At 36.2% G+C, this 27945-nt stretch overlaps 1 protein-coding gene across 2 annotated transcripts; it reads left to right on the top strand.

Moving 5' to 3' along the window:
* The first annotated feature begins 243 nt into the window (after window positions 1-243).
* LOC128228597 (aladin-like) lies at window positions 244-27735 on the top strand. 2 transcript variants are annotated; one of them, XM_052940118.1, is made up of 14 exons: window positions 244-317; window positions 3683-3802; window positions 8030-8210; window positions 10284-10375; window positions 11291-11337; window positions 12724-12882; window positions 14142-14225; window positions 14829-15074; window positions 15677-15737; window positions 18138-18325; window positions 19507-19574; window positions 20078-20141; window positions 24389-24473; window positions 25155-27735. In XM_052940118.1, exons 2-14 carry the CDS (start codon window positions 3683-3685, stop codon window positions 25299-25301), a joined length of 1542 nt encoding a protein of 513 aa, XP_052796078.1. In that variant the 5' UTR covers window positions 244-317; the 3' UTR covers window positions 25302-27735. The 2 variants fall into 2 exon arrangements, with proteins under 2 accessions (XP_052796078.1, XP_052796001.1); XM_052940041.1 differs by having other exon boundaries at window positions 245-262.
* The last annotated feature ends 210 nt before the right edge of the window (window positions 27736-27945 follow it).

Genomic DNA, 27945 nt, shown 5'->3' with positions numbered 1-27945 from the left:
TCTTTAAGGAAAAGTACACATGTTATACCATAATAAAAAAAACACATTACAATGTGAAATGTAAATTTTGAATATAACCACGGGTCTATTTAAATAACCATTTAATAGGCCCCGTGATATTACAAAACATTAAAAAATGTACGTAAAACAAAGTGTACGAGCTCTACTGATAACGTAACAAGTTGAAAAAAAAAGAACTGTTGACTGCCTCCAAATTAAACGTTCTTCTAAAGGAGGTACTGCTCCAACTATTTTTGAAAAAGTGTGTGAAATTTGTGAAGTTTACTAATTTCTTTACGTGGGAGCGAAATAAACAGGTTTATTGCTGCTAGTTTTAATTCAACTTGCTAGCCTAAGAGGGTTTTTTTCCACATATTTGATGGTTTTGTTGTTTTCTTTCGAAACTTCTTTAACACAAAAGGTTTTCATAATGCACCAGTCAATTGTAACCACGCCCCCCCCCCCGGTCCGGGAAACAGAAAGGACATTGACTTTCGGTCCAGCCAACCCCGGGTAAAATCCTCGTCCTGCGGGGACGAACTGATGGTAAAACCCCTGCCAAATGCCCCCGCATCCCTAAGACTCTATATAAGGCCCAATCTCGGCTAAATTTGGCACAAAAACAAAACCACCACAGTCACCTAGAAATTAAAAACAAGGCCCATTTCCCCAGCTATCCCCGGTATACCCCGGACCTGGGGGGGGGGGGTCGTGGTTACAATTGACTGGTGCATAATTTGAATAATTTTAGATCTACTGTTATTCAAATTATAATAGAAGCCTGCTGTTATCTGATTAGTTGCAGCAGGGTCTGATTTGGGTTGTGTGGGGGAGTCGAAATTTGCGACAACATTGAGGAAAAATAGACAATTCAAACTACAATATGTTTGGTGTACTGTTTGGTGCAAGTCTTAGCCCTAGTACTAGTTGTAGTGTTTAGTGTTCAGTTCTTAAACTTCTGTCCTGACGGTAAATTTAGACATTGTCCGACTCAAATTGTGACAGGGGTTTGTCCTTCTGACTGACATTTTTACAAGGTTCCCACGCTACCGGGAAAAAGTCGGGAATATCGAAAAGTCTGTTCCCGGTCGTGAAAATGCCTTGATTTTTGCGATTATAGGTTAAAATCAGGAAAAAGCCGGGAAAAGTAATATTTAAAGTTTGAACTGTTTTGGGTACGAAAATAGTAAAAGTAAGTACTCTCAATCATCTAGACGCTTGCATCTGACACTGTTCTGTTGATTTGACTCTGATCAGAGCGGCTGAATGATCGAGACTAAGAAGATTTCCGTTACCACATGCAAGCGTTTATTTGTCACTGCCGTCTGCATTTAAAAGGTATTTTAAACAAGAAATCGGCCGCAGTTTGTCGGGATTCGCTTTAAATACGCTGTCAGTAAGAATCGTGGGTGCTATATACAACGATATTTTTAATCTACATAGTATGCTAATGATCGTGGATAATTAGCGATCCATGCATTCATCGAAATATATTTTAATACGTGAAATTGGCCCTAGTTCATTAAAATAAACTTGAGATACGCTGTCAATAACATACATGAATGTTAATTGCAATGATCTTACTAGTCTGCAAAGTGCTACACAGCCTGACAAATATTTGCTATATTCAAGTGTGAATCTATGAATGATCGTGCCTTTAGACTGACCTTGCTCGTATTTATAGACATTGAGAAGAACACAGTTCTTTGGCCAGTAGACATCATAATAGTTTAAACTTGTGCAAAAAAGTCACTTATTTTGCATTTTCACCCATGGATTGATGAAGATTGATGTTCAGATATAGCTGAATTGCATGCTCATTGATGCAAGTAGATTTTTTTAAAGAGAGTTCAACTCTTTTAAAATGACACTGGATGTTATGAGTTCAAGTTGTTCAATAAATGTTTAAAGCTTCCCTCTCACGGATTGAATAATTCGACAACTTTCTTACTTTTGTCTTGGAGCGAGCCAGTTTTGGCAAAAATCCATGAAAACCAATTATTTAAGACTGCTGGCAAAAGATAGATCACAGATATTTATATTTAAGATCAAAAATTGCTGTTTTATGCATATTTATTTAACCGTTAATAAACCATAAAACATTAATTTTCAAACATAAATATGAAAATCAGCGATCTGATCTTTTGTTGGCAATCTTTTATCGTTGGTTTGCTGATATTTACGTACTCAATAGTTGATATATCTCAGACAAAAAATGAAATAAGTTGTTAAAAAAGTATCTATGAGAGTGCAGCTTTAAAAGATGTTCAGAAAGTAAGTTTTTGTTCAGAAAGTAAAACTTTTTATAATGTGATATATTATATTTACCTTAAGCATGCATTTATCCACCAATTATGAAAATTTGTATTGTTAGGACTAATTCATCAATTTATTTAATACTGCCTGGGTGTAGGATTTGTTATTAGTCCCTGACCTGCCTAAGAGAGAACAATTTATTTTTCTTAAAACAAAATTGCATTTTATTAATATTATTATCAAATTACACTTGTCAAACATCAGTCATCGAATTTAGACTTTCGTATGAACAAGCCAGAATTCTAATACTATTGGCATCAATTTTTTAACAAACCCTGCTCTATAAAATTTAGAATTTGAGAAAGCCCAGAAGATAATTTACAAGTTCAGGGCCTGCGGGCTTGTGTTAATTTCGACCACTCAATCATCATGTAAAGTCTACCTACATTTGCAATGTATACATTAACTAGTCATTCTAAAATGCCGTCCAGGCTTCTTTTTTAATGGCTAAACATCATTAAACAAAAGAAGTCTGAACAGCATTTTAGAATGACTATACATTAACAAGTCATTTGACTGTATATCATGCTATGATTTTTAATTTAAAACACACAAAAAAATGTGTAAAGCATTGGAAGGTTTTAAATGACATTTCTAAATGTTCCAATCACCATTCTTATTGTTTGAAACATGCTTTCAATTACTAAGAAACCAACACCAATATATATGTTCTGAGAATTACAATTTTTATTATGGACCACTGCAGGACTCAAAAAATGGCGATATTTAAACTTTCCAGAGCTCAGCCTGCCAAAAGTTGGACCTACACATTTTTCCTCAGACCCTCAGTCGACTGAAACTTTTTTAACATTTGATAGGTCTGTACTACATGTATATTGGAGAAGTTTGTCAAAATTCTTTGGGCTGGAATGTTCAAGGCATTTAAAAATCAGTGAAGATCTACCTCCATGGTGAAGGTCTCACAGAGTCTGTCAATATCCCGCCTATTCAGGGCTTTTTCTGCCTAGTTTGGGGAAAAAGACCCTAGTCATTTTTGGAAATTTGGATCCTTAATATATATGCTGAAATTGGAAAACTTTACAGTTAAAAGAACAAGCTTTTCAGTCTCCTGCGAATTAGGAAATAATATTGGTTTCTTTTTTCTTTCAAAAAACCTAAAACGGCTGCAGCAATATAATAATCCTTGGGAAAAATATCATATATTTTGCTTTGGGAATGGGTCTAAGAGTTAAAAAAAGAAAAAGCCCTGCTATTGGTTATTACTAGCTATTTTAGGTCACTTACATACATGTACATGCCAGCTGTCTATAAAAGTGGGGATTAGGTTATCATCAGTATTATTATCCTCAAAGTTAAAAAATAATACATTCTAATACGGGCCCTTTTTATTGTTCCCAAATTTCAGATGATGAGTAGTGCAAGCACTTTTGTGACGTTTCCGGCACCTCCAGGTCCAGGGATGGTGACTGTTGAAGAAAGCATCGGTAACCTGAGATCACTTCCGCAGAACCAGGCAAAACTTCGGGTCTGTTTTTACCAATGTCTGCTTTTAAAAGATTGAAATCAGTAGTATTATTCATGATGATGTTCAAATGATCAATTACAATTGAAAATTGGTTGGTTGGGCCTGAAATTGGCGACAATCGATTGCATTTGGTCATAATTGCAGTCTTTGCATTAAAAGAATTACAGCACTTGTCCTTTCAGGCAAGTAATTGAAGAAAACTACTTGCCCCAAAACAGATTTACTTGCCCAAAGTAATTTTAATTGTTTTCTATGCTGTTTTAAAAGATTGTTCCTGTTTTTCTTCATACTGCTTCTTTATAGCTGATTTACTAGTATTATCTTCTGCTTATTTCCGCTTTTTTGGCTGAAAATACTTTAAATTTATCATTTTGTAACCAAAACTAAAAACACGAACGGAAGGAGTATTCAATTAATAACCATCCAAGTGTTAGCCTTCGGGCAGACACTTATATATTTATGCTCCCCCCCCCCCCTTCAAAGAAGAGGGGTATATTGCTTTGCACAGGCATGTCGGTATGTCGGTCGGTCCGTCGGTAGACCAAAGCTTGTCCGAGTGATAACATAACAATGCCTAGACCTATGGTAATCAAACTTGATATGGAAGTTGGGCCTGACCAGTAGATGACCCCTATTGTTTTTGGGGGTCATCGGGTCAAAGGTCATGGTCACAGTGACCTTGAATGGTAAAAGGTTGTCCGAGTGATAACTCGAAAATGCCTGCACCCATGGCCCTCAAACTTGACTTGAAGGTTGGGCCTGACCAGTAGCTGACCCCTATTCTTTTTGGGACTCATCAGGTCAAGGGTCAAGGTCACAGTGACCTTGAATCGTAAAAGGTTGTCCGAGTGATAACTCGACATTGCCTGCACCCATGGCACTCATAATTGAATTGGAGATTGGGCCTGACCAGTAGATGACCCCTATTGTATTTGGGGGTCATCGGGCCAAAGGTCAAGGTCACAGTGACCTTGAATGGTATAAAGTTGTCCATGTGATAACTCGTCAATGCCTGCACCCATGGCCCTCAAACTTGACTTGGAGGTTGGGCCTGACCAGTAGCTGACCCCTATTGTTTTTTGGGCTCATCGGGTCAAAAGTCAAGGTCACAGTAACCTTGAATGGTAAAAGGTTGTCTGAGTGATAACTCAACAATGCCTGCTCCCATGGCCCTCATGATTGAATTGGAGGTTGGGCCTGACCAGTAGATGACCCCTTTTGTATTTGGGGGTCATCGGGCCAAAGGTCAAGGTCACAGTTACCTTGAATGGTAAAAAGTTGTCTGAGTGATAACTTGACAATGCCTGCACCCATGGCCCTCAAACTTGACTTGGAGGTTGGGCCTGACCAGTAGCTGATCCCTTTTGTTTTTTGGGCTCATCGGGTCAAAGGTCAAGGTCACAGTAACCTTGAATGGTAAAAGGTTGTCCGAGTGATAATTCGACAATGCCTGCACCCATAGCCCTCAAACTTGACTTGGAGGTTGGGCCTGACCAGTAGATGACCCCTATTGGATTTGGGGGTCATCGGGCCAAAGGTCAAGGTCGAAATGACCTTGAATGGTAAAAATTTGTCCATGTGATAACTCGACAATGCCTGCACCCATGGCCCTCAAACTTGACTTTGAGGTTGGGCCTGACTAGTAGCTGATCCCTGTTTTTTGGGGTCAAAGGTCAAGGTCACATGTACTTTGAATGGTAAAAGTTTGTCCGAGTGATAACTCGACAATGCCTGCACCCATGGCCATCAAACTTGACTTGGAGGTTGGGCCTGACAATTAAAAGACCCCTATTGATTTTAGGGGTCATTGGGCCAAAGTTCAAGGTTACAGTGACCTTGAATGGAAAAAGGTTGTCTGTGTGATAACTCAACAATGCCTGCACCTATGGCCCTCAAACTTGACTTGGAGGTTGGGCCTGACCAGTAGATGACCCCTTTTGTTTTGGGAGTCATCAGGCCAAAGGTCAAGGTCACAGTGACCTTAAATGGTAAAAGGTTGTCCGAGTGATAACTCGACAATGCCTGCACCTATGGCCCACAAACATGACTTGGAGGTTGGGCCTGATCAGTAGATGAAACCTTGTTTTTGGGGGTCATCGGGCCAAAGGTCAAGGTCACAGTGACCTTGAATGGTGAAAAGTTGTCCAAGTAATAACTACAATGCCTGCACCCATGGCCATCAAACTTGACTTGGAGGTTGGGCCTGACCAGTAGATGGCCCCTATTGATTTTAGGGGTCATTGGGCCAAAGGTCAAGGTCACAGTGACTTTGAACGATAAAAGGTTGTCTGAGTGATAACTCAACAATGCCTGCACCCATGGCCATCAAACTTGACTTGGAGGTTGGGCCTGACAAGTAGATGACCCCTTATGATTTTAGGCGTTATTGGGTCAAAGGTCAAGGATACAGTGACCTTGAATGAAAAAAGCTTGTCTGTGTGATAACTTGTCAATGCCTGCACCCATGGCCTTCAAACTTGACATTTAGATTTTTGGTGACCAGCTGATGACTCCTATGGATTTTGAGGTCAAAGGTCATGGTCATAACACACTCTATCCTCAAACTTTGAATGGTCATAATCTTAAAACTGCCTCAACGGCATCCAATGTCATTGACAAATCAGCTGTCATTTCGGTCCATGCATATTTCATTAAATTGTCCATATAATCCTGACAACATGGCCCTCAGGGGGGGCATAATGTTTGACAAACATCTCTTGTTTTTATTTAATTAATGAGTGTCGGGCAGACGCTTAGACGCTTACTAATTGAATACTACAAATGCTGAGCACGCAGAATGCTGTGACTTCACCAAGTCATGTTTAAATATACGAAAGCCATTATTTAGAAAGTTCATTCAGGATTTGTGAATTGTTGCTGAAGAAATTATGAAAACTGAGGGATTTAAACTGCTGAAAAATGCACTTGCCCGTTTGGGCAACCACCTGGGAATTTTGACATGTCCGAAACAGTATTTACTTGTCCCAGGCTTCGAGCAACCCAGTTACGACGAAGACTGTATTTGATTATCGATTCAACCAACAAGTTGGTTTCCTTCCTTCCTCTTGTTATAAGGGTAACATCGGTAATGTTCAGTTATCATAGTTAACATTATGGCCGAAAGCAACAACAACACTAAATAACTTCAAACATGCACATAACAAAATCATAGTAAAGGATTATGAGTAATTGTACAAGAATATAACTACAATTAAAGTTAATTGTCAAAAAACAATTGTACATGTACTATCGATAATCATCAGTTGCTTAATTGGAAACGGTTATTGATAGTCAAACTGGAACCGATTTACCACCACTATCGTATATATTACTGTATTGTCATTCTGAGGCTTGGTGGCTTTGCTTTCTCCTGTTATTGATACTGATTTTATCTGGCCTGATCCTATAAAAAATGTTCATTTCGTTTACCTAAAGGGCTCACCAAAATTGCCCTATAAATCAATTGTTTATACCTCCATGTTTTGTTTGGTGGTTATGGTTACATTAAACATGTAAGTTCAATTTTGTATTATTTTTTTACATGTGTAGATCTACAAGTATAACAGACAGACTAGGGATGTGACTGATATACTGAAAACCAGTATAGCTTGAAAATCATCTTACTACAGTAACACATTCCTTAAATATAAGCGCACCCTTCAGCAAGTCAACACACTTTTTTTCCATCAAATATTAAAAGGGCTATACACCGTTTGATAAAAAAGTGAAAAAAAAAGAGAAGAAAATTGTTGAAAACTGACATAAACTTGGTATCGCTGTGAACAATGCATTGAAACTAACTAAACTGAAGTACATTGTACCACATAATTTATTTTCCCAGTTTTTTTGTATTTTTCCGTTAAAAAAGATTACTACTAACTAGGTATGTATACCTAGTAGAATTCATTTTTATGCGTGATTGGCTAGTCAATGTTATCATGTGATATTATCAAGTTAGGTATATAGCTTAAATATTCCAAAGGTTTAGGGTAAGCCTTCCTAGCACAGTGGATACAACACAGGACTGCAATTTTGGCGACACCGGTTCAAACCTGGTCTCTGAGTCGATTTTTTTTTAACATTTTGGTATTTTGTTTTCAATTATGATATCAAAGAGTTAAACATTTTATTAAATAATTGTCCTGAGGTTCGTTACAGAAAAAAACTTTTTTTGGTGCTAATCTGGTGAATAAGTCCCTTTAAATAAAAAATGAATTTGTTATACAGGTACAGGGATACCCTGATGTCCAAATAAGCAAAGATTCAACACGTAGCCTTACACAGCGAGAGAACGCGAAGTCAGCCTTTCTGTCTCACAATGAGACAGTGTCAAAGCGAGTTTACCATGCTTGGCAGGACACAGGACTATCTGGATCCTTGGAGGAAATTATCAATAGTTCACAAGATGGTAAAGTATTTCCTAGCATATGTTTCTTTTAAAATGATATATCTCTAGATAGCTTTAAAGTTGCAAGGTATGTTATCTGTTTTCAGGCTTTCAAGCGGGCCCTTCTTTTCCTACTTTACCCTACTTTTTTTAAGGCTCCTACTTTTCCCACTTTTCCCTACTTTTTCTTGAAAAAGCCCTACTTTCCCTACTTATTTGTAGAAATAGTTAGAGAAATAATAGAAAAGTATTTAGTAAATGCATTGATTGATATAATCTAATCTTTTTTTTTTTAATAAGAAGCCATTTCTAGTATTTTTGTATAATTAGTTTGATGTAGTAGGTCTCCAGTGCTGCAAGAGAGGTTGTTTGATGAAAATGAGTGGTGGATGTTGACAAGTCAGAGATACTCATTCCAGATTCATCTCCTCATCCTGTGGCTGAATCCCTCTTGAAGCACTGTTTTTTAAGCAACGATAGCTACATGTACTTGCAATTGATGAATAGCTTTAGAAATCATTTATTTGCATCCAAAATAGTAAGTAAAGAGCCCTACTATCCCTACTTTTTGCTCTTGATATCCCTATTTATCCCTATTTAACCCGACTTTTTCAAAAAATCCTACTTTTATCCCTACTTTTTTGTTATTTGTCACTTGAAAGCCAAAAAGAATTTGCAACATCATGATTGAATAGATCAAAAGGCTGACTCATCAAGAACCCTAGGAGCAACTTCACACCTAGGAGAGATTTTCAACAGTGGTACACTGGTTATATACTCTCCAAGATATAAGGTATAAATCGCTCTTGGGTTTAAAATTACCCCTGGGTAAGAGGCCCCTCCTTGGTATTGAGTTGCTCAATTGTATGAAATCACTCCTCCTAGTTACTCATGGGTATAAAGTAGCTCCTGATTATAAAGTCACTCCTGGGTAAGATGTTGCACCTGGGTATAAAGTCACTCCTGGGTAAGATGTTGCTCCTGGGTAAGATGTTGCACCTGGGTATAAAGTCACTCCTGGGTATAAAATCACTCCTGGGTATGAAGTCACTCCTGGGTAAGATGTTGCTCTTGGATATAGAGTAGCTCCTGGGTATGAAGTCACTCCTGGGTAAGAAGTTGCTCCTTGGTATAGAGTAGCTCCTGGGTATAGAGATGCTCCTAGGTTTTGAGTCACTCCTGGGCATGAGATGCTCCTGAGTATAAAGTCACTCCTGAGTATGGAGTCACTCCTAGGTATGAAGTAGCTCCTGGGTATGAAATAGCTCTTGTGCATGAAGCGGCTCCTAGTTATAAAATCGCTTTGTGATAGAAGTTCTTACGTGTGAAATCAGTCCCAGGTATAAAATTGCTTTAGGTTATGGTGTTGCTCCTAGTTATTGGGTTACTCCTAGGTATGAGGTTGCTCCTAGGTATTGGTTGCTCCTAGGTATGGGATTGCTCCAGTTATTGGTTGCTCCTAGGTATGGGGTTGTTCCTAGGTATTGGTTGCTCCTAGGTATGGGGTTGCTCCAGTTATTGGTTGCTCCTAGGTATGGGGTTGCTCCTAGGTATGAGGTAGCACCTACGTATGGGTTGCTCCTAGGTATGGGGTTGCTCCTATGTATGAGGTTGCTCCTCGGTATTAGTTGCTCCTAGGTATGGGGTTGCTCCAGTTATTGGTTGCTCCTAGGTATGGGGTTGCTCTTAGGTATTGGTTGCTCCTAGGTATGGGGTTGCTCCTTGGTATGAGGTTGCTCTTAGGTATTGGTTGCTCCTTGGTATGGGGTTGCTCCTAGGTATGAGGTAGCACCTACGTATGGGTTGCTCCTAGGTATGGGGTTGCTCCTTGGTATGAGGTTGCTCTTAGGTATTGGTTGCTCCTAGGTATAAGGTTGCTCCTAGGTATGGGGTTTCCCTATTTCAGGGCGCATCTAGGACTATACAGTATTGCAACAATTCCTCATGGTGACCAGATGAACCAGTTCCCTCCATTAATCACTTGTCCCTGTTTTCGTGCCCAACTTGGTGTGTACAGTATTGCAACAGCTCCTCATGTTGATAAGATGCACAAGTTATCTTCATACTTGTATCTCATTTTTTCTCAATTTTCAGTGCCCAACTGGGTGTGTGGAATATCACAGCAGCTCCTCATGTTGACAAGATGGACTAGTTCTCTCCATGGCTCATTCTCCCCACATTTAGCTGTAAGTTTATGTTAAATTTTGCTTAATTTGGTAACCTCTCTTGATAGCCTCTTGACAGTTTAAATATTTGTTTACAATGAAAAAGTGGCGGTAAAGTGAAAGCTTTTCCATATGCCATTTTCAGTTGCTTGCTAAAACTTTAAACTTTCAAGATATTCATATGATTCTTTGTTTCACATCTTGCCAGCCACAATACTCACATATTTAGCAAGACCCATAACTCTTGCTTTCATGATAGTCAAGTGGCCACTTTTTCTACTGAAAAGAACATGTGAGTGATTGTAACAGATGATGGATCTCTTGTTATACTTCACTGATTACATGTTTAAAGCTGCACTCTCACAGATTGAATGTTTTTACTACTTTTTTATTTTTTTGTCCTGAAACGAGCCAACTTTCGCGAAATTCCATGGAAACCAGTTATATAAGACTGCTAACAAAAAAAAAGATCGCAGTTTTTATATTTAAGTTCAAAAGATAATATTTTATGCATTTTTTTTAAACTGTTAGTAATGGTTTAAGCCATAAAACATTAATTTTCAAATCGAAATATGCAAATCTGCGATCTGATCATTTGTCAGCAATCTTTTATCGTAAAAATTTGGTCTTTCCAAGACAAAAATTAAAAAAAGTTGTAAAAATGGTATATCTGTGAAAGTGCAGCTTTAAATAATTACTTTATACATGTATATCAATATTGAACTTTTTTGTTCCTTTTCCCTGTTTTTGCATGACCCCTTTAATGCCGTTAGTGTTTTAAAAATAATAATCCTCATTTAAATGGATTTTTTTTAGCAGTTAAAACAAACTTTTTTTGATAAGTTTTGCTAAATAAGGCTCAATACAATGATATTGTAGTTACATGTGTATACATGTAATTTCATACATGTATATTGTTTCAATGATATTTTTCAGCTGTCAAACGATGAGATAGTGTCAAAGTTCACGAGTATCCAGCACTGGTAAATCCTTCTTTAATACAATCAGTGTAATGGCAATCTTCATGAATCTTGGTCAGAATTTATGTCCTGATAAATAAAACTGCAGTCGTTCAAACAGGCGGTTGTTCGAGAACTGGCGGTCACTTAAGGTCGAAGCTTAGTCCCGATCATTATTCCTTCTATTTTCATATAAAATATACTGACGCTGGATCAAAACCTAAATAAGTCGAGGAGTCAAGCACCATCCCCGGATCCAATATACACAAATCATGTGCAAAACCTTGATTCCCTCGAGGTCATAATTTGACACATTTGCCTGATTAAACAAACATGTTCAAATCTTCGTCATTTGTTCAAATTACAATTACAGATGAAAGGAAATTTGATTTAGTGTTAAAGACGGATTATCCCTGTTTTTGCATGACCCCTTTTAATTAATGAGGGCATTTGAGGAGATCTTATGCACTACATGTATAGTTTATCAGAAGGTTCTTTGAACTTACCCCCAACACTGACCACCCCAGACACTGTAAGCTGTCACGCCATATTACAATTCAACAGTTCCGCGAAACAAAGAAGATGCACAAAATGTCCATCCTTGATTTTGCAAAGCGTAAATCTAATTAATGCCATAACATGCACTGATATATTTCAATGTTGCTCGATTAGAAAATGTGCTTTTTGTAAAATTGTGCTTTTTGTTTTGTTTTATTGGTTTTTATTATTACTTTTTTACATTTAGTATAAGACATTTGAACATATATAAAGCAATTTCCACGATACAATACATATTCTGTGCCGCAGTAAACTATTGGTATGAGAACTTCAAACTTCATCGTAAGACATTTTATAGAAGACTAGAATGGAAACTTGGGTTGTTCAAAACATTGAATCACTGGAGGTTTTAGCTCGGGCCCAAGTGTCCTCGAGCGATCGCAGTTTTACTGTAGTTGATGTTTGTTAATGGGTCATTATTACTTGAATCAAAAGGTGCCTCATTTGTTTGATAACAAATTTACTTAAATAAGACTATACTACTGAGATGGATACTGTAATTTGTAATTACCTCATGCTGTTTTTATTACTATTTAACAAGATGAAAAACAAACCAATCAGATGCCAATATTTTTTGAAGAAGCCGATGAGAAACTTAATACCAACTTCATTTGGTAAGCACGACTGAATCTAACCAGAGCAACACAGGTTCAATTCCCAGCTTGGGCGCATGTGAGTTTGGTTAGTGGTCACCAAGCCGGACAAGTGGGTTTTCTCAGGGTACTCCGGTTTCATGAGAGTGACTTAGTATAAGTTATCATAACTTTGTTCACAATCTTTGTAAAATATGTAATGATTAAACTAAATGCCATTTTGTTCTGCCCTGAAATAGAATGCTCCTCATGTATTTAGGTCCACCAGTCCAATCAAGGCGTTTGACTGGCATCCACATGTGGTGAAGTTTGCGTACGCCCTGCAGGACGATTCCATTCGAGTCCATTGCGGGTCGACAGAATTGGTACCAACCCTTAAACACAAGCTGCAGAAGAACATAGCAGATCTGAAGTGGCAGTATGTGACATCCAATTTTAGCGCGTCTGTTTGTTTTTTTCAAAGATGAATTGTCTTAGTCGTCGCATCAGCCTCGCAATAACTTAAACCTTGGCCTAAACTTACAAAACATGATTGGGTGATATTCAATGAAATTAAAGACTCATAACTCCTGCATTAATGGTTGTTGAGCTCTTTCCCTATTTCTACTGGAAAACGACAAAAGAGTCTTGGCGTTCGATGGCAGCACTATTGTTTATACCATGTTTACTATTTTTAAACATGTTTTTTTTTTCGGAGAAGTTAATGAATTGTTATAGGGTTGTCAACAGCATGCAATTTGATTAACTTTCAAATGGTTTAAGATATTCACAGTAAACCTAGTACAGATGTTCCCAAAGACAATCCACTGTAGTAGGCCAATGACTCTGACTCGAATAATTGATGATTTATGCCCCTTTTTACTGGAAAAATCTAATGCCATTTATGTTTTTAAACATAAGCTGAGCAGAGCTCTTATTATCCCCTGTATTCCGGTTATAAAGTATAAACATAACTGATTTCAAAAGATTCGTTGTTTTATAAAAACAAACATACATTTAATTTGAAGAATCAAACATATTCCTCAGCACCCTCCAAGATTTACCGATTTTACAACTTTTTGTTTATTTTTTGTCTTGGAATGAGCAATTTTTTGCTTAAATATCTGCAAACCAGTGATATAAGATTGCTGACAAAAGATCACATCGTATATTATCATATTTCTGTTCGAAAATTAATGTTTTATGGCTAAAACTGTTACTAACTGTTTAAGACAAATACATAAAACATCAATTTTTTAACTTAAATATAAAAAACTGCAATCTAATAATTTGTCAGCAGTCTTATATGACTGGTTTACATGTATTTTCTCATCAATTGGCTCGTTCCAAGACATAAAAACAAAAAAAAAGGTGTTAAAACGTTCAATCTGTGAGAGTGAAGCTTTAAGTACTAATACTGCTGACAATGAGTGAGAGTGTGTGTGTGTTCTTTCAAAAGGCGGCATTGTAAATAAGACGCGTGTTATGTTTATTTATAATATGATGCCTATGTCTTAATGTGTTACCTTGTTAAATAAAGTTATTATTATTATTATTATTATTATATTATTATTATTATTATTATTATTATTATTATTATAATAATGCTTTGAAAAGAGATTATTGCTAGTAATAGCTGGATATGGGAAACTTTTGCTCCCAAAATTTGAAGGAAACCTTATCTGCGTCTGCTTTCAGGCCCAACTCCTCGTCTATTCTGGCGGTGGCATGTCAGTCTGGTGTTCTCATTTGGCACGTGGAACCTACTTCTTTAGCAACAAGGTAAGATATTGAAGGGTGAATGCAAATAGGTTCTAAATGACATTAAATAAAGAAAAAGATAGAGCATTTTTGCTTTTACCCCTCGATATTCACTGATATACTGTTTATTGGGTTATTTTCGAGAAATCCTTTTTAAACTTTGATAATTATCGATGTACGCATTATTAATATTTCATTTCTTTAATATTTACAACCTAACTGCTTTATGGACAAAAGATATATCAGTTACATGTACATGTATACGGATATTTGTGTTAAAAAATATGTTGATTGGATAGTGACGAGTAATGAAGTTTTTTTCAGATCCATGGCTTTCAAACCAACAATTTAACTGTCATAACCAACTCACAAGCATTCAAAAAACCTTTTTCTTTAGCTGGATTAAGAACATGCTTCAAGTCTCAGACCATTTTTAAATTAAAAAAATGACACAGATTTATGACAGAGGTGGGCAGGGAAAGAGAATCTTAAGATATGTTTTCTCTCAGGTTATTTCAAGCCTTCTGTTCTTTTCTAGGCAGTTTGTATAGGGGAAATTTGAATGAGTATCTGGCCTTAAACACTAATCTTCTGGTAAAGTATGTAAAATGGTTTTCATTTTAGACCTTCCTCGAGCTCCGTCCAGGTCTTGCAGCGAAGTGGTCACACTCCGGTGACCAGCCTCAGTTGGAGTCCTGATGGACGCACGCTCCTGTCTGCCTCCCCAGTCGACACCTCGATGCTGGCTTGGTCTGTAGCCATGGAAACATGCACGCCACTGTGGAGATTTGGGGGTGGGGGAGTGTCATTGTTGTCATGGTCACCAGATGAGAGTAAAGTATTTGCTGCAACGCCATCTAATCTGTTTAGGTATGCAATGGTTTTCATGCCATCTAATTTGTTTACTACTCTGTTTAGGAATGCAATGGTTTCCACGCCATTTAATCTGTTTTCTAATCTGTTTAGGTATGCAATGGTTTTCACACCATATAATCTGTTTAGGTATGTAAGGGTTTTTATGCCATCTAATCTGTTTAGGTAAGCAATGGTTTTCTTGCCATCTGATCTTTTTAGGTATGCAATGGCTTTCACGCCATCTAATTTGTTTAGGTATGCAATGGTTTTCACACAATCTAATCTGTTTAGGTATGCAATTGTTTCCATGCCATCTAATTTGTTTAGGTATGCAATGGTTTCAAATCCATACACACTGAGTGTTTTTCAGTTAAATTGTGCCTATTTATTACAAAATTTGACTATTTTTACAAAAAATATAGGGTTGAAACCTTTAAATGAGTGCTCACAGAACAAATATTATTACAACAATGATGATTGTTAAAAGAACATTGTCCAATAACATTTTATATCCTAATTCAAAACATGAGTCAGGGCAATCTTGATATGTCGGTTGAGTCTTCTGAAAGTCTTGAGTCTTTTTCCAGCATCTTCACCCATTACTTATTTATGTTTAGAGTGTGGGAAACCAGACATTGGGGCTGTGAGAAATGGAACACATCAACGGGATTCTGCAAGGTAATCATTTACCATTTTCAGCTTTTCTTTTAAAAAATTTGAGAGAGAAAAATAGGAGGTATTTTAGAAGCCTTTTTGTTATGGTCATAGCCCTGAAAAAAAGACCTTAACCTGGTCTATAACTGAATGATGGTAAAGATATTCAAATGAAAATTTTACCATGGCATAAAATCATTAACCACTCCGGATGTTCACAAAAAAGAGTGTGCACAAGTGCCAAAACAAACGTTTGTACACATGTTACAGATGCCAATATCAAACTTGGTACACATGTTACCAGTGACAATATCAAACTTGGTACACATGTTACCAGTGACAATATCAAACTTGGTACACATGTTACCAGTGACAATATCAAACTTGGTACACAAGTTACCAGTGTCATTATCAAAGTTGGTACACATGTTACAGATGCCAATATCAAACTTGGTACACATGTTACAGATGACAATATCAAACTTGGTACACATGTTACAGATGACAATATCAGACTTGGTACACATGTTACCAGTGACAATATCAAACTTGGTACACATGTTACCAGTGACAATATCAAACTTGGTACACAAGTTACCAGTGCCATTATCAAACTTGGTACACATGTTACAGATGCCAATATCAAACTTGGTACACATGTTACAATGTCAATATCAAACTTGGTACACATGTTACCCGTGACAATATCAAACTTGGTACACATGTTACTGATGCCAATATCAAACTTGGTACACATGTTACAAATGCCAATATCAAACTTGGTACACATGTTACAAATGCCAATATCAGACTTGATACACATATTCCAAATGCCAATATTAAACATGGTACACATTTTACCAGAGACAATATCAAATTTGATATGCATGTAACTAAGACAATATTTAGTTTAATCATATTTTATTGTATATAATTTACGCATAACATATAAATCATTTCGACAAACACTATAGTTATACAATTGGGTTGGGCAACAAGTTATAACAACGTTAGAAAATGGCCCTCCCCCAAAGCCAATATCAATCTTGGTACCGTACACATTTTACCAGTGCCAAAATCACACTTGGTACACACATTACCAGAGACATTATCAAACTACTAGTACATATGCAGGCTCTCCAGTGCTCCTCCTCTCTCCTTCTCCTTAAAAGGTTTTCTAATTTTTTTCTACTTTTTTTTAAACATACTATTATCACTACCTTTTTGTGAAAAATAAGCTACTTAGGCCTGTTAAACTAAAGAAGATTCAAGCTATTGCGGCCTGAAATCTGAAAAAGGTATGCTTACACCAGCTTCGGCCATAATTCAAAACTTGTTATTGACAAATACATCCAACACTTTGTACCAGTGGCAAAATGCACATGTCTAGCAAGACCCTATATCTTTCATAAATGTTTAGAAATACCCCTTGGTTAATAAAAAATCAGTTCACCATTTGCATATTATTGTGGTGCTTTTTTCAATTTTTAGCTCGACTATTCGAAGAATAAGTGGGCTATACTACTCGCCCCGGCGTCGGCGTCCGGTTAAAGTTTTAGGGCAAGTTGGGATTTTCACTTATAAGTCCAATACCCTTCATTCAATTGACTTAATACTTCACACAGTTGTTCAGGGCCATCCCATGATGAGGTTAGATAACTCCATATTATTCTTTACACAGATTATGGCCCCTGATTGACTATGGAACTTAGGTTAAAGTTTTAGGGCAGGTTGGGATGTTTTTTAATAACTTCTATACCCTTTGTTCAATTGACTTAATACTTCACACAATTGTTCAGGACCATCACCCAATGAGGTAACATAACTCCATACTGGTAATACAAGTTATGGCCCCTGATTGACTTAGGTTAAAGTTTTAGGCAAGTAAAAGTTAAGGGCAAGTTGGGATTTTAATAAAAAAAACTTCTATACCGTTCATTTAATGCACTTAATAAAATTCAAAATTATTTACGACCATCTTACAACAAGAAACATAACTTCATTTTAACCCTTAATACAATTTATGGCCCTTCAACTTTTTTTTTTTTATTTAATTACTTTTGAAAGACATATTTGTATATTCTTAACCACATTTTCATAATGGGAAATCAAGTTATTTGAATGACTTGCGTCATTGCTCGGGTGGGCTGGTAGGAGGGCAGCATCAAAGTCACCTTATGTATCGAATAATTTTAGTTAGGTTTGACATAAAGAGATCAAACTTGGTAATATTACATCGTTATTGTATTCACTTCTAAGTCAAAGCGGCGTAGTCGAGCGGGCTGTCTTACGACGGCTCTTGAAATACTTTATGTTTATGTTTTGATTTAAACCTTTGAAAACCACCACAGGTAATTACACGTCTTCTTTTTTCGTCTCCCATTACTTTAAAACATCTTAAATTAAAGAAATGTATTTTTCAAGGCTGCATGCTGGTCACCAGATGGAAGTGTTGTGTTGTTCTCCACTGAAAACCAGCCAATCATATACTCTCTAACATTTGCTGAAACCACCGATGACACAAGCTCTGTGATTGGTGGATCCCAAACTGCAGTAGGTTGTGTGGACCTATCAGAAACAGAGTTGCAAAATGAGGATGGAAATACAGTAAAGTTAGTATTGCTAAAAAAAATTATGCTTTGTGATGATGTTTTGAATTTTAAATTTTACATTCATTTTAAAATACTTCAAGAATTTCCTACTAATAGAGTTTACCTTCATTTCAGTCAAGTCAAATCAACAGATTATTAAGTAGGAACAGGCCACTGGCCAAAATACATAATATACAAGGTGAACAAAAATGTTAATTGATCGATACATGCATGGTATATTTATCAAAACATGTTATGTTATTATACCCCCACCACTTGGTGGCGAGGCTATGTAGGAATCAACTTGTCCTGTCTGTCTGTCCATTCTGGGACATCGGGTGAAGTCTAGTTTTCTCCTTAACTCAAAAAATTATGACAAACTCTGCAGCGCCATTCAAGAAATATTCTTTTTATGATCACTCGGGAATCAAATTATATTCCCTGTAAAATAAACAAAATTGTGTTTAAATCTGAGTAAATAAAGGCATTCTTGGTAAAAACATTTTTGAAACTTTTCTTAAAATTTGAGTAAATTAAAACTTATATTATGTAACAGAAAAAATGAATTACAATTGATTATTCTGCTGCCAATACAATTGCAGGTACATTTAATAGATAATAAGTGCCCAGAATTTGATATTAAAGGGACTAGACACCAGATGTTCCAAAAATTGGCAACTGCAGTATTTCCTCAAAACAAGCATAGAAATTTCAATGCAAGCTAGTAGTTCGCAGATAATTCATCACTTTACATGCTTAAAATAATTAACACAAGATTCATGTTGCTGTCTCTTCTGTGTTTTCTCGTATAAAATAGCGCATTATGGTTTTCCAGTTTAAAATTGATCTGGTTATGTGTAAAGATAGATATACTGGTGCCATTTGAAAAACTTACCTGGTTTTTACTCAGTAGATGACCCAAGTCATTTTCAAATCTAAAAAATTGACACAAAAAAACAAAAGATGCATGTGTCGTTAAAGCCATGTGATACGTCAGTAAGTAATATTCAATGTGTTGCACAAAACGATGACATTTTTATTTTATTTTGTTACAATTTTAATAGTTTGCTTGTATGTATCACCTGGCGTCTAGTCCCTTTAAAACTTGTATGTTTGATTTTCATTTTGCATTATGTTTCAGCATTTAAAATAAAATGAAACAAAAACTGTAAATAAGGTTTTAAGTGAAATGACATTTACAGGTTGGGCGGGTACATTCAACAGCTGGCCTGGGACCCCCTCGGAGAAAGACTTGCAGTTATGCTGGAAGGTAGAGGGCATTTTGGGTTAAAAACTAGAAGGCAAACAGGATTGTTAATGTGATTTTATTGCCAATTTTGTAACCCATTCACTGAAAGTCTGAAATAGGAAAATTTACCCAATTTCTGTGTCAAAAATTCCCCTGTGGCGTAACTATGATAATTCTTTTTTATCCTAAATGGAATATCATTTTGTTAAGATTTGTGCACTGCCATAGAATCTACATCTACATAAACAGAACGTATGCACATCCATAAATAAGCACCCATTACCTCACCCTCTCGTCGTTGTTGCAGTTAGCTCTTGGTTTAAAGTATTTAAATATATTTTAATCTTTTGCAGATTGCATTTAAACATATTTATACAAGATTTGAAGATACTTTTATAAAAAATGATAGTATCAGGATTAAACAATGTCTGTTTTCTTTTATGAAACTATGCTTGCTTGACGATTAAAGTTCCTGATCAAATCCGGCCTCAATGATGAAAACAAACAAATTTTCTGTTTTCCAGAGACCTGTGATTACGTTGCTGTATTTAGGACCACACAATCTCCTGTGCTGGAAATAACACCCTGGTAATGCATTGTTTCAGAGTTGTAAAAATAGAAAGTTTGTTTTATGTTACCGGTAATCTGCATACTAGTATGAGCCACTCATGATATAATTTTTATGATTTTTATGTTGTTCTTAATGCAGAAATCATAAACATGGGTGAAAATAAAAAAATGAAGCCGGAGCGTGAAAAAGGGGCAAATTTATGTAATGTATAAAAAATTCCCAACTTAGTTTTAAGGTAAACCGTACTAAAATTAATTCCGTTCCAACTTCTGTTCTTTTATAAATAATCTCTTTACTACATGTATGTTGTTTTTAAACAAGATGTATTATACTATATAAAAAGGTCTTGGGTTGCTATTGATACTTAATGAATAACCTAATATTATCACTTAATTCTATGTAAATCTCATATTGAATACTCCTGCCAGCCGTTACAATAAAGGATTTTAGTCGTACCTTAAAAGTTGGAAATCTGTATAAATGCAACAAATGGCAATATTTTGATTGATTTCAATTTCATCAACTTCGTGATCAAGTTAAATGTTGTCTTTAAAGTTTAATTCACACGAATATGTAGCAAGATAATGAAACAATGGCACTAAGATAATTTTAAAGTGACACTCTTATTCAAAATCAATACATACACATGTATTACAAAGATAAATTTTGACTTATCAACCTTTAACCACAGGGGTTTCTCTCGAAAAAAAATTCTTATTATATAGACAAGGGGATGAACTCAAATTTTGCAATCCTGACACAGGTTCGCAAACGGAAACAACGTAGGTAAATGTACCTTTTTCTACGAAATGACGAATATTAAATGCTATAATTCATAAAAAAAATAACAAAAAATAATCATATTAAATGCGCAATTTTTACCGATACATTCTGAAGAAGAGCACAAAACACCGAAAATTCCCTCAGCATAGTTAATCTGTCAAACTCGCCATTTTCTGCGCGTGCGTTAAACTTTGTTACGAATTAATTTATTGGCTATTGTAAAAACCACCGCCGTCATCAGCCAATGAAATCGCTGGATACAACTGGAGTGTTGGAAATCAAAATGGCCGAGGAAAGACAAAAATAAACTCGATGTTTGTTTTTCACCAATTATTGTGGTGTTAATCATTCAATTACAACGAACAAAGTGGTTGGTGTTCAAATTTATGATACTTCATCGAACTGGATACATGTAATCGTACAACATTACACGCATCGTGATATTTACTGAGGTAATTTCATATATTGGATTTTTGCGAACGTGTGTCCAAATGCGATGATTATGGATTTTTATGGATAATTTAATACTGTTGATTTCGGTCTTTTAAAAGTCATTTGTATATTGACATTAGTCACTTTATTTATAACAAAAACATTAATTTAACTGTAATACATTGTTTACTTCATTTTTTGGAGGTTTGCAAAATTTGAGTTCAACCCCTTGTCTATATAATAAGAATTTTTTTCGAGAGAGAAACCCCTGTGCCTTTAACTACTTACTAAATAATGCATTTATGGAAAATTTTAATAACTGATAACAATATTTATGCCCCTCTTCTTCGAAGGGGGGCATATTGCTTTGCACAGGCATGTCGGTCGGTCGGTCGGTCCGTCGGTAGACCAAAGCTTGTCCGAGTGATAACTCAACAATCCCTGGACGTATGGTCATCAAACTTCACATGAAGGTTGGGCCTGACCAGTAGATGACCCCTATTGATTTTGGGGGTCATCGGGTCAAAGGTCAAGGTCACAGTGACCTTTAATGGTAAATTAATTTTAAAGCTTGTCCGAGTGATAACTCAAGAATGCCTGTACCCATGGCCCTCAAACTTAACATGGAGGTTGGGCCTGACCAGTAGTTGACCCCTATTGTTTTTGGGGGTCATCGGACCAAAGGTCAAGGTCACAGTGACCTTGAATGGTACAAGGTTGTCCGAGTGATAACGTGACAATGCCTGCACCCATGGCCCTCAAACTTGACTTGGAGGTTGGGCCTGACCAGTAGCTGACCCCTATTGTTTTTTGGGCTCAATGGGTCAAAGGTCACAGTGACCTTTAATGGTAAAAGGTTGTTCATGTGATAACTCAACAATGCCTGCACCCATGGCCCTCAAACTTGACTTGGAGGTTGGGCCTGACCAGTAGATGACCCCTATTGTTTTTGGGGGGTCATTGGGCCAAAGGTCAAGGTCACAGTGACCTTGAATGGTAAAAGGTTGTCCGATTGATAACTCAACAATGCCTGCACCCATGGCCCTCAAACTTGACTTGGAGAATTGGCCTGACCAGGAGATGACCCCTATGATTTTTGGGGGTCATCTGGCCAAAGGTCAAGGTCACAGTGACCTGGAATGGTAAAAGGTTTTCCGAGTGATAACTCGACAATGCCTGCACCCATGGCCCTCAAACTTGATTTGGAGATTGAGCCTGGCCAGAAGATTGTCCCTATTAATTTTAGGGGTCATTGGGCCAAAGGTCAAGGTCACAGTGACCTTGAATGATAAAAGGTTGTCAAAGTGATAACTCAACAATGCCTGCACCCATGGCCCTCAAACTTGACATGGAGGTTGGGCCTGACCAGTAGATGACCCCTATTGATTTTAGGGGTCAAAGGTCAAGGTCAAAGTGACCTTGAAAGCAAACTCGACAATTCTTGGACCTATGGTCATCAAACTTGACATGAAGGTTGGGCCTGCCCAGTAGATGACCCCTATCGACTTTGGGGGTCATCAGACCAAGGTCAATGTCACAGTAACCTTTAACGCAAAAAAGTTAACAAATCTTCCCCCACTGATTTCTCAAGAATGCATGAACCTATGATCATTAAACTTGACATGGATGTTAAGCCTGACCAGTAGATCACCCTTATTGATTTTAGGATTCATAGAGCCAAAGGTCAAGGTCGCAGTGATTTTGAATGGTAAAAGGTTGTCCGAGTGATAACTCAACAATGCCTGAACCCATGGCCTTCAAACTTGACTTGGAGTTTCATCTGACTTGTAGATGACCCCTTATGATTTAAGGGGTCATCAGGTCAAGGTCACAGTGACCTTGAACGAAAAAAACTTGTCTTGTGATAACTTGACAATGCCTGCACCCATGGCCCTCAAACTTGACATTTAGGTTTCTGGTGACCAGCTGATGACTCTGGATTTTGAGTTCATAGAGTCAAAGGTCATGACACACTTTATCCTCACACTTTAATGGTCATAATCTTAAAACAGCAACAAATCAGCTGTCATTTCGGTCCATGCATATTTCATTCAATTGTCCATATAATCCTGACAACATGGCGCTCAGGGGGGGGGGGGGGGGGGCATAATGTTTGACAAACATCTCTTGTTTAACCTTGTATGTAATAGCAGAAAGCGCGAAAAATATTAAATGATTGGTGAATACTAAAAGATTTACTGTGGTCTGCTATAGTCTCATAATACTGTGCTTTATGCACATTTCTATCCAATTCAACTCGATATCCTTCATTAGAACTATTGTTTTTGACATTTATTCATCCTTTTTGGAATATTAAAACAGTATTATTAATTGTGGTAAATCTTATCTGGGAGTAAGAGTGCATCTTTTATTAACGACTAAAATTAACTAAAATCTTTTTTGAAACGGTCCTCTGGTCAGAGGTCAGTTTAAGGAAGCAGACCTTCAAATTCCTTTTTTTTTTGTATGCTAAAAAAGTAAGTTTAAAGCTGCACTCTCACAGATTATCGTTTTGACAACTTTTTTTATTTTTTGTCTTTGAACGAGCCAATTTTTGCGAAAGCCCATTGAAACCAGTTAAATAAGACTGCTGACAAAAAATGAGATCGCAGATTTTTATAATTAAGTTAAAAAGTTGATGTTTTATGCATTTTCCTTAAACCGTAAGTAACAATTCAGGATAAGTCAGGTTTGAGAGCTTTTAATTTCTAAAAATAGAACATTCATTTAAATGTTGTTGTTTTTGCTGGAATCTGCATTAAGAACTGTAAGAGGAACATTAGAATGGATAAAATAGTTTTGACAACAATTTCAAGCTTGAATCTAAAACACACAAACCAATTTTTCCAAAAATTTTCAAAATAGTTTCTGCATGGTCGGTGAAAAATAAAGCACTTGGAGCTTATTTAAATATCAATACGACTTGGAAAGTTTGCAATACAGTGTTAGAGAGAAAGGGTAAGAAGGTGAATCATAGTAGGCTCTTAAATGTTAAACATTCTTTTGAATGTATGACAAAACCTGGCTTCAACCTTTGACTGTTTTTCAGCGGGTTTGTTCGAGGCCTAGATGGTGAGAAACCAGAGTTGATTCAGTTCCAACCAAACTTCGAAGGTGGATCTCTCCTCACTGTGGTATGTGCTTTAAGCGCAACACCGATTTATTTGACAAGCAGATAATTGGTGGGGGGGGGGGGGGGGCACACCCGCAGCTGTCCCTTCAAAAACACTCCAAATAAAAAACAATGTCTGCATCGGATACAAAATATTAATAGAATACACCAGAATGCACCATTTCAGAGTAAAAATGGCCAGTGTTTTCTCAGGGCAAGATCCCGAGGTGTCTTTTACTATATTTATATATACTATATCTATACTGTATTATATATATATTTATATCGGATTTTTTTTCAACAAGGTGCACATTCAAAGTTACACATTCTCTAAAGCCTAATTATAGATCAACCGCTGTATTGTGATACTTGTATTATATTGTCAACACAATGTTTTTGCGTGTAAAACTGATATCTTAAGATATAATATGCCGCCTTGTAATGTTTTTGCAAAGTGTTTGTATTCGAAATGGGAAGCATATAAACGTTTTATGTATTTCGTATATTTTTTTAGAAAAAGATAAATTTTGTTTTTCATTGCATGTACATACCTTTATTACGTTTTCTTTTGTTACTTATAAACAAATTGCCAAGCAGTGTCAGATGTTGAATTGTTTAATTTTGTGATAACAAATTCAATAATGAGAAGGAAACTATGGCTCTTCCCTAAAACCTGACTAATATTTTATCTCATTCATTACAGGTATGGTCCAGTGGACGCATTGGCTACATTCCAATGAGATACATCCCCTCATCATCAAAAGGTGTCAATACACAGGACAAACCTGCCCACTCATTTCACAGCCATAGATTTACTAATGGACTGTACTCTCAACAGAATGGAGAATAAATTGTATTGACAATATACGTCTAACGATTAGTGGAGAATATTAATTTTGTATTCCCTCATTTCACATCCGTAGATTTACTAATGGACTGTACTCTCAACTAAATGGAGAATAAATCTTATTGACAATGTATTCTTTACAATTAGTGAAGAATACTTCTATCCCATTATTTCACAGCCATAGATTTACTAATGGACTGTACACAGAACACAATGGGGACTAACTCTTATTGACAATATCATGCCTTAAGATTATTGGAATATACTTGTATCACCTCATGTCACAGCCATATGTCAACTAATAGACTGTACACAGAACTCAATGGGGAATAATTCTTATTGACAATATCATGTCTTACCATTATTAGAATATACTTGTATAGACCCCTCATTTCACAGCCATAGATTCACAGTGCACAGCCATTTTGGACATGTGAGGATTAAATTCTTAAAATAGATGACAGGATCCCTCATTTTACTGCCAAAGTTTAAATAATGGACTGTTTACCTGAACAAAATGGAGATGAATCTTATCGACAAAATATGCCTTATGATTAATGGAGGTTTAATGTATCCCTTTATTATGAAAGGTAATTATGCTTTCATTTTGTGTTGTATTGTTTGTCCATAACCTGTGATATGAAGTTTGTAAGTGCTATATGAAATGAGTGCTATAAAATCTGATGTATAATTATAATTATTTATAGAACTTTTCACAGTTCACAGTAATTATTGGCTTAAGAAATTCAATTCTTAAAAAGAATATAAAAATGAAATGATGAGAAATTTCATTATACCTATGTTTTACATAACTATCTTTCAACCTGGTTAAGATTAGACCCAAGCTTGTACTCTTGATCCTACAAATAATTGAAAAAAACTGATGTTTTCTGATTACGAATATATTCACGAATGGTCTGTAAGGGATATATTTACTAATGGAATGTGGGGAATATTTTCATGAAAGGACGGTAGGGAATATATTCACAAATGAACTGTAAGGAATATATTTACTAATGGGATGTGGGGAATACTTTCACTGAAGGACTGTGCAGAATAAATTATATTCACTAATGGACTAGGGAATATATTCATTAATGAACTGTAAGGAATATATTTACTAATGGGTTGTGGCGAATATTTTCACTAAAGGACTGTGCGGAATATATTCACTAATGGACTGTAGGAAATATATTTTCAAATGAATTGTAAGGAATATATTTACTAATGGGATGTGAGGAATATTTTCACTAAAGGACTGTGCCGAATGTATTCACTAATGGACTGTAGGGAATATATTCATTAATGAACTGTAAGGAATATATTTACTAATGGGATGTGGGGAATTTATTAAATTATTTACTAATGGGAAGTGGGGAATATTTTCACTTCTGGACTGTTGGGAATATACTTACTTATGGACTGTATGGAATATTTTCACTAATGGACTGTGGGGAACATATTCACTAATGGGATTTGGGGAATATTTTCACTAATGGGATTTGGGGAATATATTCACCAATGAACTGTGAGGAATATTTTCACTAATGGACTTTGGGGAATATATTCACTAATGGGATTTGGGGAATATTTTCACGAATGGACTGTAGGGAATATATTCACCAATGAACTGTGGGGAATATTTTCACTAATGCGATGTGGGGAATATATTCACTAATGGGATTTGGGGCATATATTCACCAATGAACTGTGAGGAAAATTTTCACTAATGGACTGTGGGGAATATATTCACTAATGGACTGTGGGGAATATAGTCACTAATGGACTATAGGGAATATATTTACTAATAAGATGTGGGGGATATTTTCACTAATGGGCTGTTATGAATATTTTCACTAATGGACTGTGTGGATGCAATGACTCATGTGCATGTATCGTATTTTGGTTGTTATGCCCCCATCGTTCACTGTCAAATTCATATCTTTTAACTGCACTCTTAATGTAGATGAGAAAGAATTCACTATGTATCATATTCTTGACTTCCAACTCTCTTAATGTTTCCATTTTGTATCCCCATATTTCACAATCATGATTCTCAGTAATGTTCTCTTTATTTTGGGGGAGATAAAATTCTCGAATATGAATGAGGTTAGAGTCTCCAAAGACTGCATTTCCAAATGTAATGGATGATAACGTTCATTGAACCTTAGTCGAAAAAAAATGTCATACTGTGGTGAAAAAACAAACATCTTAACATGTTTGATAATAGTAGCAAAATGTTATCAGTTACAGGGCATAACTCCCATCGTCAGAGATGGAAGATGTAATAAATGAATTGACACTTCATTAGCTTCGTAATCATATATTTATAAATGAGAGCGATTCATGCAATGCTAATGCTTACCTTTTTTATTAGGAATTCCTTTTTGGTTTTTATGATATAATCATGATAGTGTAAAGAGAATAAAGAAAATGCAAAAACAAAACAAAGAAGAAACGTGTTTGTTCTTTATTATTTGCTTGACTGTTCTAAGAATAAGGATAGCTATACTACTCACCATAGCGTCGGCATCGGCATCGCATCTTTGGTTAAGGTTTTACATGTTACCAGTTCAAGTTATTATACCACCAAATACATCATGACTTGCATTGAAACTTCAGATATGTGTTCCAACGTTCTAAATTA

This window comes from Mya arenaria, chromosome 1 (genome assembly GCF_026914265.1).
Source record: "Mya arenaria isolate MELC-2E11 chromosome 1, ASM2691426v1".
Taxonomy (NCBI): Eukaryota; Metazoa; Mollusca; class Bivalvia; order Myida; family Myidae; genus Mya; species Mya arenaria.
The sequence above is the reverse complement of the archived record's forward strand: the minus strand, read 5'-3'. Positions and strand labels throughout refer to the sequence as shown.

Bases quoted from the DNA above. Each gene is read 5' to 3' on its own strand.
- LOC128228597 (XM_052940118.1), top strand. From the start codon at position 3,683: ATGATGAGTAGTGCAAGCACTTTTGTGACGTTTCCGGCACCTCCAGGT. The intron at 11,338-12,723 runs GTAAATCCTTCT...TCATGTATTTAG, and splicing joins TTCACGAGTATCCAGCACTG to GTCCACCAGTCCAATCAAGG. The intron at 20,142-24,388 runs GTAATGCATTGT...ACTGTTTTTCAG, and splicing joins GTGCTGGAAATAACACCCTG to CGGGTTTGTTCGAGGCCTAG.